The sequence below is a fragment of the Manduca sexta genome, chromosome 8, assembly GCF_014839805.1.
Source record: "Manduca sexta isolate Smith_Timp_Sample1 chromosome 8, JHU_Msex_v1.0, whole genome shotgun sequence".
NCBI classification, from domain to species: Eukaryota; Metazoa; Arthropoda; class Insecta; order Lepidoptera; family Sphingidae; genus Manduca; species Manduca sexta.
This window is the reverse complement of record NC_051122.1, coordinates 10,134,045-10,154,424: the sequence shown is the minus strand read 5'-3', so window position 1 is coordinate 10,154,424 and position 20,380 is coordinate 10,134,045. Positions and strand designations below refer to the sequence as shown.

The window sequence follows — 20,380 nt, the reverse complement described above, 5'->3', positions numbered from 1 at the left end:
AAAATAAGAATACATTGCATCACAACACAAAAACACATAAATACATAATATTCTTTGTTTCGATTATCTGAAAAAATAATAAATTCTGAACATCACAAAACAAAATATTGATTTGCGATAAAAACATCGTACTTCTGACCATAAAAAATGCTGACTGGTTAACAAAGAGGTATGTTAGATAATAAGGTCTGCATTAAGATCCCCTGGGAAGATAAGGGTAGGCCGTCTGGTTAAATATCTCATCTGGGGAATAGGATGAGCGTCTGAAATTGTGCGAGTAATTTTTCATGACAGGATAAAGTATGGAGGTATTTTGTAGCAAAAAGTGCAGAGTTGTCTATCATTGTTTATTCCAGATCCATTACAAAATATGGAGGTATCACAAACAATATTTTGGAATCTATGCTTGTTTAGTTAAATTTTTAATGAAGTGTGTTGGAGTTTCTTTTGTGTTCATCATTATGATTTTTGCCTATGTAGCAATTACATTAATTCACTGATCAGCTACTTTGAAGTATTAAAGTACAAACTGATTCTGAATTTCTAAATATTTGTCTCTAACAGAGTTTGTGCTTCATATTTTGATATTGAATCCAATAAAAGAATCCTAAAAAGGTTTCCTTACGAGATCTTTTGACATTGAATCCTAAAGAGGCTCCTCACAAGAACCTTAATAAATCCTGACTTTATCCAGCACCCCATTGTAATATAAAGTTGGTGACACGCGTGCGTGCGGAGTTTGTTGGTCACGTGCGCGACCCGTCCGGAGTCGGGACAAACCAAATTGTACTTTACGTGAGTTCATTTAAAACTGAGGCTAATAAGGCTGCAGACACACCTGGTCAAGAGTTGAAATAGTCTGAAATGCTGGCGAGATAAATGTCATAACAGATAAAAACAGACGAAGTTTCATTTCGTCTAAAGAAGTTTCATTTACCGATACAAGGAAAAATTAATTTATACATGTCTCGCAGGAGTCGCATAGGTTAAAAATGTATGTCACTGTTCAGTAATCATCTATATATATAAAAAAGAATCCCTATTTCCCTTGGTCACGCCATCACGCCATCACGCGTGAACGGCTGGACCGATTTCACAATTTTTTTTTGTTGTGTCTGTTGTTGTCAGGAGAAGGATCTTATGAAAGAAAAAATTAAGAAAATTGAGCGGAACGTTACAAAATTTAAGAAAAGTTAATTTCAGCGATTGACAGAATGCGCGCTGCAAATTCATAGTTAAGACGGGACAACGTCTGTCGGGTCAACTAGTAACAGTATAAAAATTATATTGAACCATCCTCAAGTTGATGTGTGAAAAAACAACACCAGCGAATGTACTGTCGCAGTTTTTTAAATAATATATCCATAATATTCTATGCAAGAGATAACCAATTTTAAAATCGCATTTATGCTCTTTGAATGTCTTTGAGTTCATGTTATCAGTTAATATGTAGGTACATAGGCAACATGTATTCAAATTGCAATCTGGTTTTGCATTACGTATGTCTAAGGTTTCTCATCTCGGAGCGATCTCCGCTCGCATTCATTGGACTGTTATATGTTCCCGCAAAGGGATTACAAAATGGCTCAATTTATATCACAAAATTACTTCAACAATGATGGAGTAACATAACAAATGTCTAAGGCCATTTTGAAATGACAATGATGAACACTTACACGTCGTGTATTTTAATCTCTTGGAAAATTATCTAAAAATTTAAAATTCTAGCAGGGTAGAGGAAATGGAAAAGTTCAATTCCTAACAAAATAAGAACAATCCAGCAAAACATTGTCCTCAATTCAAATAAAGAATTCTCGACATACAAAGACCCATTAACGTCAGCTATAGCCGAAAATAAAAAAAAATGTAGAATACTTGTGCATATAATATAAACTAAGAAAAGAAATGATAAACTAAAATAATATACGCCAACAGCTCGTTACAAACTATCAACACTTTCAACTGCAGACAGACTTCAGACAGCTACTACTTACAAAGTGACAATATCACAAAGTTTTAATGAACTGAGTTCACCTGCAATGAGTTTACACTGTTTTCGTTTTCTTTTTACAAAGAAATGTAAATATGAAATATAATGTCGCTTAATGAAGCGACGTCTGAGAGGCAGCTTGCAGTTACTAAAACAGCTTTTCATAACGCAACAAATTACAACATGTCGTAAATAAAGAACTAGTTTGCTTGTAACTTGTTTATTTATGTATTTCAGGTTTAGTTTTAATTCTAAATATCAGCGTGGCCTTAAACTATGAACAATTTTTATTTTGGCTGGAGAGACGTATTCTGTTGCCAACTTATTCGACAAAGCTGTAAACTCTAAATAGCCGACTAGAGCTATTTCGTAATTTCTCCGATCGTGTTTTATTTCTTTAACTTATCGATACTTTAAGAAATATACATAACGAATTAGGTGTCACGATCAAATACGCAACGCAAAATGGCGGCAACGCGGTATCATTGTCAGCAATTTGTCTATACAAGAATTATCGTAATGAAGGTGGCTTTGACTAACATACTTAACAGTGTATTAGCTTAAATACTCAATTAAATTATAATAAAATTATGCCATAACGTCTGTTTGAAATCTTTAAGTAATGTATGTTCAGTATTGGACTTTCTAGGGCTAATAATAATGACGATGACGCCATATTGCATCACGTGCCTAGTGCAATACGTTATTAAATATAAATAAACAAGTTTATGCCCATAAAGGCTACAAGTAATGGACGTTTTATCTGATTTGTGAAATGACTCATTTATTAAAGTGGTTTGAGTATTCATCAGCGGTTAAACGCAATATCGCTTTTAATTCTGTTCGAATATTGGTACAATGATTTTTTTTTACGATTTTTCTTACAAAAGGGGTCATCGTGCATGGATTAGCTATTTCTATTAACTGTTATATACTGTCCCACTGCTGGCACGAGCCTCCTCTACTACTGAGAGGGTAGGCTTAGTCCACCACGATGGCCTAGTGCGGATTGGTAGACTTCACAGACCCTTAAAATTCCAATAGAAAACTTCTCAGGAATACAGGTTTCATCACGGTTTTCCTTCATCGTAGTCGCTATTAAATTTACTTAGTCCCCTTAATCACGTTTTACGAGAACTTGGGAATGAGTCAAACTTCCATTACATTTATTACCGTTTTAAATACTGAACATAAACTTTACTTAAGCCGGAGTTCTTGGAACTGTACTTAAAACTTACTTATAAACTTAAATTGAAACAAGTTATCCAGACGAGGGTCAGGATGTCAACTCAATATCATTATTAAATTTAAAAATACATATTGCCTCCTCAGGGCCCTTATTCTGTATGATAGTGTAAACGCGTAACGCGGCCGTGTCATGTTATCTTCGAGAAATGTGTGTGGAATGGTATTCTGTAAGCCAAATTTCTATAGTCCTAAACATGATGCGTTGTGTTACGTGCTTGTTACACACTGTCAAAATAACGTGCGTGGGATAGAGAATAAGGCCCCAGTCTAATAGGTCTCATTATATTGGCTATGGGCTGAGATATCTTGAGTTTGACTCCCAGGTCAAAGAGTCTCAGGTACTCTTGCCCGGGATTAAAGGTCCAAAGGGAACTTTTACGACCTTAAAAATAATATCATTACCGATACCCGCTCATTAGAAATTACTTCGGTACAACAGTCAAGATGTATGGTAAAGGCTGATGAATTTATAATTCGCTGTTTATTATTAAAGTTCATGAAACTACGCTGTATTTAGATATACACTCGATTATATAATGAGAGCACGCAATGACATTATCTACGCCCGATATAGGAATAAAAGCTCCATATGACATTATGTGGCACAAAATGTCAAATACTATTTAAGAAATGTACTTGTGAGTCTACCAGCCTCCTTAGAATGTTGTATAACGCGACTCGTAAGTCCATATCGTTTAATTTTGCCGTTTGTGGTTGATCGAGAGACTAATGCACAGTCACGTAATCTCTCAACTAATCCTAATAAACAATATGGAGACGTGACGTGTTTTTTGTTACATTCTAACGATACAGGACTCCTTTTATATGTCTTACTTTTGTCTATTTTGTTCCTGAACTATCTGAACATAACATGGCTAAATGTAAAATTATCCGAAAGGAAACCTGACACAACATATAGGTACTAATATGCATAAATGCGGTCTGCAAATCCTTCTAATGGTAATTAGATTCTACGTAGATTCTACATAAAGAAAAGCCGACAGGAATTTTGTTTTATGGACCTCAAACCACTGGAACATTGACATGGTATAGCGCGTAGAAAATTTAACAGATAATTCTTAGTGCTGTCAATGCTGACTATTCAAAATTAAAGGTGAATTCTTTGCATTTTAAACTTTTTAAAAATAGGTATTTTGTCAATAAGATGCTTCATAAACACTGCTCGTTAATCTGTACACAACGAAACAAAATGGCTGCAATTAACTGTCAATATTTAGATTTTATAAAAAAAAATAATTATGAAAAAGTTGCTTGAACTACGTTAATTAATTTTGCAACAGTGCATCTGAAGAAACAAGTTGACAGCGATCGTAGGAGTTTATGTGTCCCGATTCAACGACAGCAGTGCAATTCTATAAAAGCACAGCGTGAAGTTAGGTGACTTTAATATTTCCGATTTTTTTAACATGACATTACTTTTGTTAGCCTGACAAGGGCCGGAATACAAACAAACAGGACTTTTGGTTGAACACTTTAGGCGCTTGCAACCCTTAAATATTTCCACGAAATAATGCAATAACAGTGTGATAATCGAAGTCTTTGTTTACAGTTGTCAGTTATGATTAAGTAATTCATGGCTGCTTTAACGATAAATTACAACATTACTATGTGTATACCTTAATTGAAACGTCAAAACAAGAGACCCTAGTCTACGGCTTCGTCAAAAAGGTTCAAGGTCCCTAATCTAAAGCTTTTTAAGCATTTACCCTTTGAAGTTATGTAAAGAGGTACCTGTTTAATAAAGGAATTGTAAGGATATAAAATATTTAACAATTAAAATGTTCAATTAACGGTCGTAAGTTATACACGAAGGGAATTTAGAGAAACAACTTAAGCTTACGAAATTAATTCTCTCTTTGATGTGGATTATTTGTAAATCCCACTTATCATTTATGTCAGGTATTTCTCAAAAGAGAACATGTACCTAAGAATAATTTATCAGATTGGTCTTAAGAACTAGAAAATACATAACATTGTTACTTTTTTTATTTAACAATTTATTCGAGGCGAGCGAAGTTTTCCATACGCGTTTTACTGACAGAAGACAGTTCAAACTTCAACTTCAAAAATGTATACTAAGTACGTAGAGAATAATAAACGACATAATCGTAGCAGTGTACTACGCCGTAGCAGCGTTATACGTAGCAGTCCCCGTAATGAAAACTGAGTGCTACGAACAATGGATACAATGTATGCGAGTTACATTATATGCTGGACTTCTCAGAAGCTTTCAATGAGTCATCCGTGGAGTTTTCCCAGAACTTTCGAGATTAATTAATATACCTTTCTGAGAATCTAAGCCTTTAGAAAAGTTTTGATTATACGTAAGCCATGCTTCTCGGAATATTGATCAAGGGGAAAATAGATTCCTGAAAACAGTGTGTTCTGATGCCTCTAATTCACAGCTGACACTATACAAATGAACGTGGGCTGAACACGGCATTATGAGCAATTACCTCGATAGCTTGTGGGCGGCTTCCGCTAGTTTATGCATTGGATATTTTTTTCCTAAATGAGTACACAGTATAGACTAATTATAATAATTATTTGTTGTGTTTAGCAAGTTGGTGTCGGAGGGGAGCGAGGTTCGCTATTTGATACGTAATTCGCCCCCCTTCAGCTCCCTCGCCTTCCGTGGGGTTTGGATAGTTTGGCCCGGTTCCGTCGCTAAACATAATGACACGTTTTCAGAACTTTCCAGATACTGTACTGGAATTTAAATTGGGCAAAAGCGTACATAGATTTATCTATTATTCACACACAGCTATGAACATAACTTCTTTTATGTGTTTATACTTCCTCTTTAAAAAATGTTAAGCTTTATAAGAAGGTTATTGCTTAGTTTTTTCGTAAAATTGGGCTTAAATCCCTTACCTTACCTTTCCATTTCGTCCTTATTATGACTTTGAAGGGACTGACCTGTTTCCCTACATTCTGCTTTAAAAATGAATATACAATCACCTAGTAACACAACCTATTATAACTAATAATAATGATATTAAAGTGATATAAACATTAATTAACTCAGCCTTAATTTTTAACAAAATAGAATAACTTTAATTACCTCACCAACCTTCATTTTTATTTCTGTATCAGAGGCTAGGCGATCGCATCGATAACCGAGGAACAGACAATTTTCCCAACTGGCAGAAACCTTATAAACAACAAATATTTACTTACATAAAGCCTTATAACTCTGCAGCCAGTTTGGGGCTGAAAGCTCCCCGACGGTATTGATTTTATTGGAATATATAAGGCATTTGGAGGAGCACAATCCATTCTATAATAATGATCTGTTCTTACTAAGGTTAGTCAAAGGTGACTGAGCATATCTTAGGATGAACATACTAAAATATATTTACAGACTAAAATGGAACGTGTTTGGCTGAAAATTAAATATCATATTAGGATTTTAAAAAAAATGCAATTAATGTTTATCCTCACTAATATGTATTTATTTTTTGTCTTTTATACGCGTGGCAATAGAACGATGGAACGATATTTGATTTTCGGCGTCATTTAGCATCTGTAATATGAGGTCACTCTTTGAACCAAAAAATGCACGATGCATCTTTACGAGCACCGTTACCAAAGCAAAATGACCGGAACCACTTAATCCATAATGAATAACTTAAGAAAATAATTAGTCATGGTAATTGGTACACTTTAAAGAATCATGGCTCTTAGCCTCCAGCACCAAACTGACCCATTTGCGAATCACACGTTCCTACCAAAGTTCAAACACGCAGCCTGTACACAAACAAAGCCCCTCACCGCGACAGCAAACCTCAATGCGTGTTACGAAACGGCGTAAAAATAAAATAAACACGCTTGCCTTCATCCCGCGCACAAATTCGATTACGCACGTATCAAGCTATAGTTGTGGATGCAATAATTGAATTATCTATTAGACAGCTCCGTGCTTAGTCGGTCGTAACTTCATTAACTGATTTCATTGCGAGTGCCAAATGTGCCCTTTAGTGTATTTGATCAGGGGACGTTTTGGGCTGTTTTTTTAATTTGTTGTTTAATAAAGTTTAAATTTGATTAAGTAGCATGTTTATACACAAGTGTAAATACCATTAATGTAAAGAAATAACAATACTATAAATTCGGAAATGTCAAAGTAACCCGACGAAACTCGCCTTTACCGACAGTTGCCTTCTCAAATATGGTTGGTAACAACTTACGAGCCTTTATCTATTATTTTTAGATATCTAAACGTAGCCTCACAACCTACTGACCTACGACCTATTTGGTGGATTATGGAAAGGTATTGAAAAATACGGAGTGTACCCCCAGTCGTAGAACAACAAGACGAACATGCTTAATAGAAATTCAAATAATATGTTATTTCCGCAATAATTATTGCAATACAAAGCATCACGAAAAGGGAAGTCAGTAAAATTATGTTAAATATTATATTTTATTCTTATCGTAGAATAAGATGAAAAATTTTAACTCGTAACTTGTTTTAAGTTAACTTGAATTAATTATCGAGATCTTATCAAGTCAAGGTGACGCCGTCTACTCAATAGAAGGACAAGAGGGGAAAGAAAAAAAAATGGTAATTTCCTCTTTGTTACAAAGAGTCAAGAATCAATATGGTGACTTCGAGCAGTTATTATTATATTTCGCATGTATTAGACTTCAGAGTTGATCTTTTCAGATATAGATGCTCTGGATTTTTTTATTTTCTACGATAGACAGGCAAGTTAGTCGTCTCATCGATGGATTATTAATAGGAGATTGAAAAAAATGACTTATTTGCGTTAAAAGTTTATTATTCATTAATCATAATTAATCTTTGTCAGGAACTTAAAGGCGGATGACTGTGGGCTGCTTAAGGCCTGGATGGTAAGCGCTTACTTGTGGATACATTGAGCAACGGATGGCGATAGATTGATTGACTAAGGTTCCAATATGAGGCGCATTCTCGTAAGTATATTCACCTGTGGATGGCGATAAATTAATTGACTGATAATAATAAACTGATTGATTGAATGAGGTACTAAATATGTGATACATTCTCTCGTAAATAAATAAGATTATGTCGCCAAAGTCGAATAGAGGTAAACTTGTGCGCCCACGGCTTGACTCAACTATTTATATCCCATTATGTGATTAAATTCAAAATTTTCGTAACCTAAGTATCGAAAGCTGATACGAATTTAATTATTGCGTCGCTTTGAAATTTGATTTCGTTTTCAGAATAAAATATGTCCCCCGACTTTGTGACCTTAGATATTAGATTAAATATTACCTACACTGTCTTTATTTTTGTCATGATTTAAAAAAAATATGTAAATTCTAGAAAATTGAGCTATATAAATGTTGAATATAATATTATCAGGGAGCTCTCGTGGATGTTTGGAGTGTCGTCCGAGTAATGAGGTGATTCTCGCCCTGTTCCAAATTGTTATCGCCTCTCGTATTATCTCCGGATAACGCAATGGGCGATTTGTTTTTCGAGCTGTTTTTAATCTGTTTTTGTGATGTCTTGTTCAACGTTTTTGTTATCTTTTGTAAAAAAAAAAATATTAAGGTCTGCGCTACATGAATTTGAGTTTCTGGCTTCTTGTCCCTTTTTTGTAGTTACTTATATTACTTTCATATATTTTTTTACTTTTTGTTTTATGGTTTCGTGGCTATGCCACAATATAAAAAATTCGCTTATAAATTTATACAAAAAAAAAATTATGCAATAATCAAAAACTACTTCCATATTAAAAATATGGTATTTACTTTTGCGAATTTCTAAATTGCAATTAATATTTAAAAAAAACAACATGACATTTTTTAATATTCATTGATTGTAATCTACATGATGCAATATAGAAAATACGATCATTGAAATGTATATGTTAAATTAGCAGTTTACACTTATAAAAACTTACTAATTTCGTTATTCCAAACAAAGAAAATTTGCAGCGTAGATCAATATGGTAGAAAAATGAACTTGTTCCAACATCCACGTCTAAAGGTTACAAGAAACAGAGTTCACGATAAATTTAAACTTGGAAACAAAGGGACGCTAGTATATAAATATCTTAAAGACCACCTTTGATTGGTCAAAATAAAATGACCCTTGTAAGCACGCTCAGCTAATGCTCATTTACAAACTATAACAAATACCATGAACCCCAACATTTTCTCATGTTACGTAACAGTAAAGCATAAAATCGTAATTGGGAATGTTATTTGTGATTCTGGTGCAAGTGAAACTGTTGTTACTCACAGGACTCGACTGGCACGATGTCGGGACCGTCGCGGGGCGCCAACATCTTCATCGTGATAGCTCCCGGCAGGACGCTACTTGACACCGACACCGTGAATTTGTTTCTTCACAATAATCACGCAAAAAGTCTAAATTATTCGGAAATAAGGAGAAAATAACGGGAGCCCAACAGGCTGTCTCTACATTGCACTATCGATTGGGCTATGAGGGTAGTCGCGCATGCGTGCTGGAGGTTTCTCCGCGCATGCGATTTACTGGCACCTACAGGCTCGTTCCGGAAAGACGTCATTTGACAACTGTCAGTTTTTAATGAGAGCTGTTTCCGGATTTAATTATTTGATATTGGATTTCATTGGATCAATTGCTATATAAAGACATTAAAAGTAATTGATAGCGAATTTATTAAAAATATATATATTTTGTCGTTGATGTATCTTTGAAGCGAAAACATTAAATTTGCTTTTAAATTACATTTAAATATACATAATACAGTATGTCTTAAATTGTATATAATAAAAATTAAGCACAATAATTGTTATAAATTAACTTTTATTTCAAAATCGTAAATAAATTTACATAATATATTAATAAATATCATTACATCACGTGTACAGACGAATCAAATTTGCATTGTATAGTGTAACTGTTGGATGGGCAGCTGTGCTGCGTGTGTGTGCGTGCTTGTACTGGTGTGTATGTGTGGAGTGCGTTGTGCATGGTGTTTAGTAACCAGCCAGCTCGGCGAAGGTGGAGTCCATCTCGTCGGCCAAGCTCTTGTATCTGTCCTTGTTGATGCCAAGCTCATCTGTGGGCACACACAATACATATGTCAGAATATGGAAACAACGGAACTTTGAACCACTACGTAAACCCCGAATGGACTTCCAGAACTAAATAGTTCAAAATTTTTTCACTACCAACTAATTGTACCGTTATTAAAAAAAAGATCTCACGTCTCCAGAAACAAATGATATGATTCTTCCAAGAATATGATTTGGTTAGAAAGAAAGGATTTAAAAGTTATTATTGTTATACTCGTGATTAACCGTAATTTTACTGATAACTTTTAAGGCTGAAGCGGATAGCTTTATAGAAATGTTTAAGTATAAAAATTAAGAGATTATATTATAGTAAAAAGTACCTTCGAAGCATTGGTCCACGTCGGTAGGCGTAAAGCGAAAGACATGTTAATCACAACACAAAAAGCGGGGCCTAAAACTACGATTTCTAAAGGATCGTCAGCGAGTGATGTAGTCAGAAAAGCATTTGCAGATCTACAAGTCAATGACAATCCTCTAAACATCGAAAAAGGGTTAGGGAGCATTAAAAATAAACAGATTTGTGATACAGAAAATATGGGAGATGAATTTGATTGAACTCGTATCAAGTCCAATGTCACTGGAGATTTGGATTTGCAGCGTTCAGAACGGGAGTATTCCAACGCCGATGCTAGTCAGGTGTCGATATAAACAGATGGTCGGTGTGGATGGTACGAACGGACGGTATAATTAAACTAAGCACTATAAGGGTAAGTTAGTATCCTGTGAGCTCGGCGAAAGTGCCGTCCAAGTCATCGCATATCGCCTTGTATTTCTCCTTCTCGTTGAATAATGCGTCTGTAAAATGTTGTCATTTGATAATATCGCGTAGTGGCCGGCCCGAAAAGTAAATTATTATATTAGAGCTTCGAAACTGAATCTGTTAGGTTCGTTATTTCAAATTATTTGAAATATAGTTTTATTTGAATAGCAGTTAGATTGAATTTTAAATAGTTATGACAGAGTAAGGATGGAAGCGAGATGGTACCTTCGAGCCTGTCGACCTCCTTCTGCAGTTTCTTCACGGTCTTCTCGGCGAACTCGGCGCGCGCCTCGGCTTCCTTCAACTTGCTGGTGAGGGTCTTCAGCTGCTTCTTGAACTCCTCAACACGCTGGTTCGCCTTCTCTTCCGATACTTCCAATGATTTAAGGGAGTTACCTACGACCTGGTTGTCGAAAAAATTTGTTAGATTTCGAAGTAACGAATTGCTTTAAGAAAACTAATAGAAAATAGAGAATAACGAAAAAAAACTAAGGTTTAATAAAATATGATATAAGATTTTTGAAATAGTGCAGTGCGCCTTGATCCCTTTACGTAATAAAGTTTATATTGATTATAATTCTTATCCCAATTTTACAATCAACAATTGCAGCAAAAATTTACCTTCAATTCCTCCTCAAGTTCTGAGATCTTGGCGTCTCCAGATTTGACACGGTCCTCAGCAACTTCGAGCTCGTCTTCAACGAACGCCAGTTTACGGGATACCTGGGCATCACCAACACCATACGTTATTATACAAGTTTAATGAGAACCAATTTTGTGATGACGTGGATTTCATTTTGTCTTAAATATACCTTGTCGGTATCTTCACTAGTATAATTTTGATGTAACATTATTATATATAGAATGATGATAATTACTAAGCTACGTCTAAAATTCATTTACGTGCTCTCTGTATAATCATATATATTTCTTTTACTGCATGATTTTCACCCCTATGGAAATTTTATACTTTAGGTTTTTACGTGATCATGGTTATATGTTACCTCGTCGGATTTGCCGTCAGCGTCTTCAGCAAGGAGACGAGCCTCCTTCAGCTGGTTGGTCAGTTGGTCCATGCGCTCCTCGTCCTGTTGTGCCCTGTTCTCCAATACTTTGCACATACTGGAACAAACAATTATCTCATCAGTATCAACTATAACTAGCTCTTATTTATGTGACAACTGTATTCGTGATAGAAACGTAAAACGATATCTAGTGAATATAATTGTCTCTATCACATTATCTGCTCGTGATTAGTTCACATAGGTAATCATTCCCTACTCTTTTTATCGCTCATTTTCATCGTATTTTAATGAGAACCAGACCAGCCAGTATATAGTATATGACCTTCTATTGATTATTATTGATACTTAATATCATAATAGAGTGTTACCGGTTGTTCTCGTCAGCAGCCTGCTGGGCCTCGAGCAGCTTCTGCTGGGCAGTGCCGGACCTCTCCTCAGACTTCTCGAGGTCCTCCTCAATCTGCTGCACCTTCCTGTTGAGGGAAGCGACCTCAGCCTCGGTGGCAGTGAGCTGCTTCTCCTTCTCTTCCAGGTCCTTGTTAGCCTGCTCAAGCTTGTTCTTGTTCAGAATGAGGTCCTCCTCCACCTGGGCGAGCTTCTTCTGGAGCTCACGGACTTCCTCGTTAACCTGCAAGGGAAAGGAACATCTGTTATTTAATTTTTAATTTATTTGTGTTTTTATCTTAAAATCTACCCAATCGAAGGATGTTACGGAACTGACTATTGTAATGTAATTTTTTTAAATCACTATTTATAATTATTATTAGGTATATTTAATTAAACAAAACTATATTTCCTCGATTATAATATTTATCTATAAATGAATTGAAATGAATAAATTTATTAAATCTGTAAAATGTTAAATATTATTTAGATTCAGTCAAATTTTTGCAAGAAAGGGGCAAGAAACTCTAGTTTTGCTCTTTTAAAAATCAGTTCTACACTGTTTACTTGAGTTTTATGCTTGATGTAAACTATAGGGTTATTTAAAAATACCCAAAGCAACAAATCAATGACAAGCTAGAATGTAGTACCTTCTCGGCGCGGAGGTTGGCGTCCCTGGCCTGCTGTTCGCAGGTGTCTGCCTTGTCCATGGCATTGTCCTTCTCCAGCTTCATCGCCTGCATCTTCTTCTTGATCGCGTCCATGGTGGCGGCTTTGTGTTGTTACGGTTCGGTCGAAAAAATACGCCAGTTACTGGCCTGCAACCAAAATTACACTTTATTGTATACAGTGTAGTGTAAAAAATATGTAATTATATATCTTCAGTTTCCGTCTGCTCTTAACACCCCTTCCACCCCTTTCTTAGGATCGACCGCCTATCTGACTTTAACATCCGCTAGGAGTGATCACGAAAATTCGTGTCAAAAAACACGGAATTGTTATATTTTATATAATGATTTAATATATGTCTTGATACAAAATATAACTGATCAGGTGAGCAGCCTAGTTCGAAAATTTTATTTCATTTTACAGCCAGCGTGGAGACGAAAGACCTAACCTTTCCAGTGGGAGGTGGGTTTGTACCCTGCGATGAGCACATTATAATACTTAAAGATCTTTCCACGCAGTCGCATATCGTAATTGGGGAGGATTATCCCAGGGATACTTTTAGTGGGCGAAAAAATATGGAAAAAAAGTTTTTGTACTTTTATCGCAAGGTTTTTTGCTCTCGCTCGGTATCTTGAGGCAGCAAATTTAGATTCCGTCGTGAGCAGCAAGAACCCACCCTACGCCATTTTTCCATACTAACAAAATTTGGTGCCCCCAATTTATATGTACTACCCTATAATTTGTATCGCGTCGAAGTATATTCATTTTTTAATATACAAAATATTATCATTTCAAAAGTTCTAATTTGAAGTGTCATTAAGAAATATTATCTTACATCGTTAGCTAATTATTTTTGTGATTGTATTTGTAAATTATTAAGTCAATTGTGATTGAAACATTACTTGACGTATTGTTTTATGAGATTCACTATCAATTCTTACGTAGTATTGCGTATCCATTATTACATTATCTCAAAAGGTAAAATAAATATCTTAGTTACTTGAAATAACTTATTATTTTCCGAATTATAGTTACTATTTGCTGGTGGTAGGATATATTTTATATCCGGCCGAATAGCGACCACCGCACACAATGTGTTAAAACCCATCATAGTGTACGTAAGTGTGTTGTGTTCCGCGATCAGCCTGTGTATACATTCCGGTTCCAACAGGCCGGCATAATTCTGTCGAGAGGTAATCATCATCTCGTCAGTCGACATTCTATTGGACCCCACTCCACTTACCATTAGGTGTTGTGGGATCACTTTTTTGTGCCCGTAAAAAAAAAGGATTTTCATTTCTTATAGTTTTATAACAAGGCATAAACATGTTTAATACACACATGTACATTACTTAAAACAAATGTTTCTAGCGGAATGTTCCACCGCCTACATGCTTCCGTTCCTTTGAAATTGAACTAATAACTCTCTTATTTCTGCGATAATTATAGCAGCAGAACCGTTCTCATGGAAAATTCCTTTTTAATTAACGAATCATAAGAATGTAGGAGTATTTTAATTAAGTATCAACACGTTATTTCAATGTTAGTCTATAATTAAACGATGAAACCCGGTCCGAAACAGCCATATTTGTTTACACCATCTGAGAAATGTTCCACGAAATAATAAAAAAGTTATGTGAAACAGGCCAGTGAAGGAAGCTAATGAAGTAATCGTTTTTTTCGTCCATTCTTCTAATATTAATGAGAATATTTTTGGAGATGTTTCTATGTTTGTTATTGAATCACTGTTTGTTACGTAAAAATCACTTAATATACATATGGTAATAATACAATGTCAACAATTGCCCGAATAATTCGGTCGAAAATGTTCCTGTATTTTTGGGTCACACATTATATTCAATTCTTTATTATTTTTAACTTGAGATGTTTGCTGATGCTGATGATGTAATGCATTAAAATATTTATACCCATCGATCGACACTATCAAGTATTAATGCTTTATACCGAAATATGTATTTCAATGGTGTTACTTCGGTATTTACTATGCTCTTCCTTTCTACCCAACCCACTTAATTTTATCGTTATTTGAATCACGTAGATGTAGAAATAATGAGAGCTTGTGGTTCTAAAGTAGAGCTATATAAAGCATTTTTTTGTGTAAATCAGGCCGCCATAATTACTTCGATTGACGAAGGGTAATCATATCTCGACAAGAAACTTGTCATACCTTCAGGTAGAGTTACTTTATCATGCCTTTAGTAAAAAACTTTGGCAAATCTTGTCCGTTTTCGATATAGAAATATATTAAAACAAAATATTAAGATAGCTATTTCAAAAACTAGAGACAACTAGGCTTGATTGTTTTTCTATAAATATGTTTGCGTACGTTTGATATTTCTCAACAGTTAGTAGATAAACATAATATGTAGGTATAATTGTTCTAGTGTAAGTACCTAAGTACTCTACATTTGTTTGTATTATGTTATGTATAAAAAGATGGCAAATAAAAGTAGTAAACTAAAACAATGTAGGCTAAAGTGACTATTTTTACTCTACATTAAACGCTCTTTTGTCCTTCTCGCATTATCATTAGTTTCTTAAGATTTTAAATTTATAATTTAACAGCCTTAAAACAAGTAATGGATAACACCGAGCAATAAATTCTATATCAATATTATAGTTTTGCCCCAATCCATGTATCATCTATAATAAAATAAATATATTACCAAGAATAAAGACTTATTAAAAACTCCAATGAAAATATATTAAGTAAATCAAAATAATAGATATTTTATGTTGATTACTAAAATGCTCTACATTTGTGTTTAATGCAAGTGGAGCAAGCACTATCACGATCATGGTCTTCAGAATTTCAGATTATACTTTAGTAAAATTTAAACAAACTTTATATAATATCTGTATAATAATTTCTAATAAAATATGACAAAAGTTACCACCTAGACAATTTAGAAATGATAGAGCTATATTACCTAAACCTACTGAAGTAAAAGGTGCCAATTAATAACTTATTACCGCTTTTTTCTCTTTATCTGAGCTACTCAATCATAAAAAAAATCCTGATACCAATATTAAAAACTAAAAAAAAACATAGTAAATGAACGTAAACAAGTATTTTATAATTTGAAACCAGATCCAATTTAAAAATGGAACGCATCAAACATATGTTCATGGAAACTATAAAACGAAAGCAAAGCTGAAAACTGAACGCGTGAAACCGTTGCGAAAATAACGTACCGCATGACGTTGTGATATTTCTGGCCGGCTTTCAACTGTTACCAACATATTGTTAGCAGAAATAACTGCTTTACAGCTATCTCCAACAGCTGGTGCGAGATTTACATTTCAATTAATTCATGGTAGTTAATTATGTCGTCTGGTGCTACTCATATATCTTAAAGTTATTTGAACTGATTTCAAAAATATATAATGGCAGTACATGTAACACGAAGTAAAAAAATTAATTGTTTCTTCGTATACATCTGAAGTGATTCCCATTTACTTAGAACCTCTACATTTCAAAACAAAAGTGTAAGCCACAAAAACATGTAACAAAGTTTAACGGAGTATGAGGGAAGTGTGCATGGCCAAACATAGCATAACCCGTGGAACGGTTACATACAACGTAGCGTTTATAAATACCCGCGTGTCCTTGACGTCATTTGCCTATTTGCAACACCAACGGCCCCGAGGCATCGACTGCCGCGCGATGACAGAAGACAACCCTCAAAACAATGTCACATTCCTATGGGGACAATTAATGAACTCGCTGATAAATACGTTGTTTTTATATAAATTTAATTTATTTATTTTCGATAAATACTAAAATTATTTTTTTATAGAAGTCAAGTGCTCGGAGTAGTTAAACTGCATTGTAGAATTCGATAAAATGCCAAAGATATGCAAGTATGAGCTTTGCACGGACCCAATTTAAGTCAGAATGAAATTTTGTAAAGTATGAAGGGCGGCGTTAAACTAAAGAATAACAGTTTTTTTTTTAAGTTTTGTCAATAGTGAAATACGCGAATGTCGAAATACGAAAACAAAGTTATTCAAATAAATTAAAAAAATATATATTTCAAACGAGTGACGATAAAAAAATCTTAACTCTAAGGTAATTTTTAAATAACAAACTCAATAAGTCGAATATCATTTGCAAATTCATTCTCTTCTTCAGTTCTCTATCCACAAGGCTACGTCACTGAATTTACTTCAATTGTTTCGTATTTAAATTGCTATCATTATTTTTTTAAAATTTCGGAGCTTACGCGCGTCATATCCTATTTCAAAATAACTGGTGTTACATTCCATAATATTTCAATCATTTCAAAAGTTTTAAGTTAAGAAATAGTTTAATTAATCAAAACTACCCTTAAATTTTAAAATATGAAGTATAAATGACTAAGTTCAACTGAATTTAATTAATAAGTAGTAAAGGAATAAAACATCTTGAAATCTGAAAGTACGTGACATCACGAGTTACGTATTAAGCATTCTTCAAGGTTACACGAGTGAAAAATGTCGCAAATCTTCTAAAATATAATCTTAGTACTAATGTTAATATTAGTAATGTGACTTTGAACGTGACATTTTAGTTTGTTAAAATCTGGATAAAGCTGAAATTATAAAAATTATTTTACTAACATTTTTTAACGTCACTCGAAGGCAGGTGAGTGACATCCAAAGCACACGTGGATTAACAAAGTGGAGATGTGAGATATAGATTATACATTATAATTAAATGATAAATCGTATTTATTTTATAAAATTGATTAAAAGATTACTTAGTAAAATGTGAAATCTTGTTATTCATTTTAATCGAAAATGCTTAGAAATCATTGTTTTAATCAACTTTAGATTAATTAAGTCTACGTAAAATCTTTGCATAAACGTAAGTGCAATGACTATGAGTACAGTGGTACATTAAAGTTAGACATCGTCCACACAATAGCAATAATGCATGGCACCATGGTGTCCTAATTACAAGACATATAGGGCAAGTCTGGATCTAAAATAAAAATTGAGACGAGTTTCCTCATCTTGCTAAATAAATACTGATGTTCGGCGTGCCGCAAATAGGCTACAAGCTACTGGTCGGCGCGGGCGCAAGCGACAGCGTGGGCGGCGGGCGGGGAACACTATTTTCAGCGAGGACGCGCGAGCGATGAAACCCGAGTCATATCCGTGGAAAACGAGTGCCGCGCGATTCATATTTCTAACTATTTCAGATACTCTTTCATAGTTCCACTCGTCTCCACGTACCACTTTGCCATCTCAATTTTCAATAGAGAACTTTAGAGCGCAGATTAACGCGTTCGATTCGCGATATCGAATTCGGGGCGATATCACCGAATATGTAGCTGGAGGATAACATCCAGGAGCTTGGATACTCCACACGTCACGTGTCACACGCGTCACTGTCACTGTCGCGCGCCGGGTCGGCGCTCCAGGGTCCTGCGAGTCCTGCGGAGCGGCGGCGCGGCGGCGGCGGTGGTGCGCGGCGGTGCCCCGGCGCGGTGGAGTATCCAAGCAGGGCGGCACGGGGTGCGCGCGCGCTGCACTCACCTCACTCACGGGCTGTTCACACGGCGGAGCGACACGCACTGCGCCGCGCCCGCCCTCGCGGCGATACCGCGCGCCCGCCCGACTATTTTCGGTGCCAAAAATTCAGGATACCGATCCACCATCGCAATCGCAGCGCTCGCGGCGATCGCCACCCGTCACGCTCTCTCACACAGCTCCAGCCGTATTTGCGATTGCTGATGGTAGCTTGTATAGCTTCGTGACGACAGCTATACGATGTGTACATGTGCTGTCGATGGATGCGAGATATCAAAACATGTCGTCGTCAATCACCTATCAAATTATAGCGCCATCTCTTTCTCGCGGGAAAACGACTCACGTTGCAGATTTTCCAAATTCTTCATAAAGATCAGCCGGTAAAAGTTGTTCGGTACTAAATTTAGTCCATTGCCGAACTTCATTGAGACCGATACGCGGCTTTCATCGTGTAAACATAATTCGGATATTACAAAATAGCCATTACCATTACGATGGTGCTCCGCCGAAACTTTCCAACTCCCAAAGAATTATATTATTTCTGATCTACATTGAATGATTTACTCGACCAGAAAACATCCCAATGCGAGGATCGTTTGTTTATTAATTACATACAGGCCAAATTACAAACTAAATAAACAGAAAAAAATACGCACTAATAGCAGTGCTTAGTGCTAATAGTTCTAGATTTTCGAACTAAAATACAAATTACATTCCACATGACACGAACAGGTTGGAATGACACCACGTGTTTTGCACACGTGCATCGATTTCTATGTTCATTAATTAGTAGACTATAATACCTACATTACTTTGACATATCAGAATATTTATATCACTTATGGATTTTATTTGATGAATGAACACTGTACCAAATAGGTTTACTGTAGGCACCCTATGGATGTAGTTCAATAAAAAAGAAACTATCTTCAGTGTATGAAAAAATAAATAATGATTATTATATAATAATAATAAATTTATGATATTTGATTCGATGTTTAATTAGAAAAATATTCCTAGTATCCTTTTTTCCTTCCCTAATAACATACAAAGTGAAAAACCGGTGCAATGAAAGTTTAATATTTGTTGTTTATTCGAAATGTATTGAAAGATTATTTTTTTGCTGTAACTGTATGTCTAATTTTTTCGCCTCTAGTACAGTCAGCCACAAATGTAGCTGAACAAATTCAAAATTTTGAAACGTCTTTAAATTTTTGGGTCCTTGTCAACAATCGTTTTTTCTTTAGCATAATTAACTTCAGATGGTAGACTTTATTACAGATAAAAAAAAGAATATTTCGTTAGAATTTAGAAGCGTTTCGGTTTTTTTTATTGTTCAGCTATTTTTATGGCCGATTCTTTGTCCGGACTTTACCGACGTCATTATAAGATACTGTTGTATTCTACTTCAAGACAGCGTAGCTAAACTAGTTAATATTGTTATTGTTATAGTTACACATTGAAATCGAAAGATAAATCCAGTGTATTCTTTAACGATAGCTTTCAATACATAAGTACCCCCATAATAAGGTTTTTTTTTAAGAAATCAATAACAATAATAAACATTCACATTTTTTCAGGTTACCGGATCCGTTAATTGAATCCGGGCAATTCGTATCGGATCTAATATAACTGGATCTACTGAGCTAACGCTTCCGATTATCCGGAATAAAAACTCATTGTGAT

At 35.1% G+C, this 20,380-nt stretch overlaps 2 protein-coding genes and 1 long non-coding RNA gene across 4 annotated transcripts in view; all 3 read right to left on the bottom strand.

Annotated features, from left to right (window-relative positions):
• The window catches only part of LOC115451176 (synaptotagmin-4), a 33,366-nt gene extending 23,648 nt beyond the window's left edge, over positions 1 to 9,718 (bottom strand). Inside the window, exon 1 of the mRNA XM_030179413.2 lies at positions 9,498 to 9,718. Coding sequence (XP_030035273.1) covers positions 9,498 to 9,549 — 52 coding nt within the window. The 5' untranslated portion in view covers positions 9,550 to 9,718. The remainder of the gene's footprint in view (positions 1 to 9,497) is intronic.
• On the bottom strand, positions 8,023 to 8,870 carry LOC115451177. The gene is made up of 2 exons (XR_003939351.1): positions 8,527 to 8,870; positions 8,023 to 8,211 (listed from the first exon to the last, which is right to left on the bottom strand). It is a non-coding gene; the product is annotated as an uncharacterized LOC115451177 (long non-coding RNA).
• A 308-nt stretch (positions 9,719 to 10,026) lies between the features above and the next one.
• Positions 10,027 to 18,946, bottom strand: LOC115451171 (tropomyosin-1). Of its 2 annotated transcripts, XR_003939350.2 has the most exons (8): positions 18,701 to 18,946; positions 13,138 to 13,305; positions 12,472 to 12,731; positions 12,083 to 12,200; positions 11,700 to 11,801; positions 11,304 to 11,481; positions 10,639 to 11,113; positions 10,027 to 10,302 (listed from the first exon to the last, which is right to left on the bottom strand). XR_003939350.2 is itself a non-coding variant. In XM_030179408.2 (7 exons), the coding sequence occupies exons 2-7, from the start codon at positions 13,249 to 13,251 to the stop codon at positions 10,220 to 10,222; spliced, it is 855 nt and encodes a 284-aa protein (XP_030035268.1). In that variant the 5' UTR covers positions 13,252 to 13,305; positions 18,701 to 18,946; the 3' UTR covers positions 10,054 to 10,219. The 2 variants fall into 2 exon arrangements, 1 of the variants encoding a protein (XP_030035268.1); XM_030179408.2 differs by lacking the exon at positions 10,639 to 11,113 and having other exon boundaries at positions 10,054 to 10,302.
• Positions 18,947 to 20,380: the final 1,434 nt, after the last annotated feature.

Coding starts and splice junctions, on each gene's coding strand:
- LOC115451171 (XM_030179408.2), bottom strand. CDS start 13,251: ATGGACGCGATCAAGAAGAAGATGCAGGCGATGAAGCTGGAGAAGGAC. Junction 11,802..12,082: donor CTGACGGCAAATCCGACGAG/GTAACATATAAC, acceptor GGTGATGCCCAG/GTATCCCGTAAACTGGCGTT. Junction 10,303..11,303: donor GGAGGTCGACAGGCTCGAAG/GTACCATCTCGC, acceptor GTGTGCCCACAG/ATGAGCTTGGCATCAACAAG.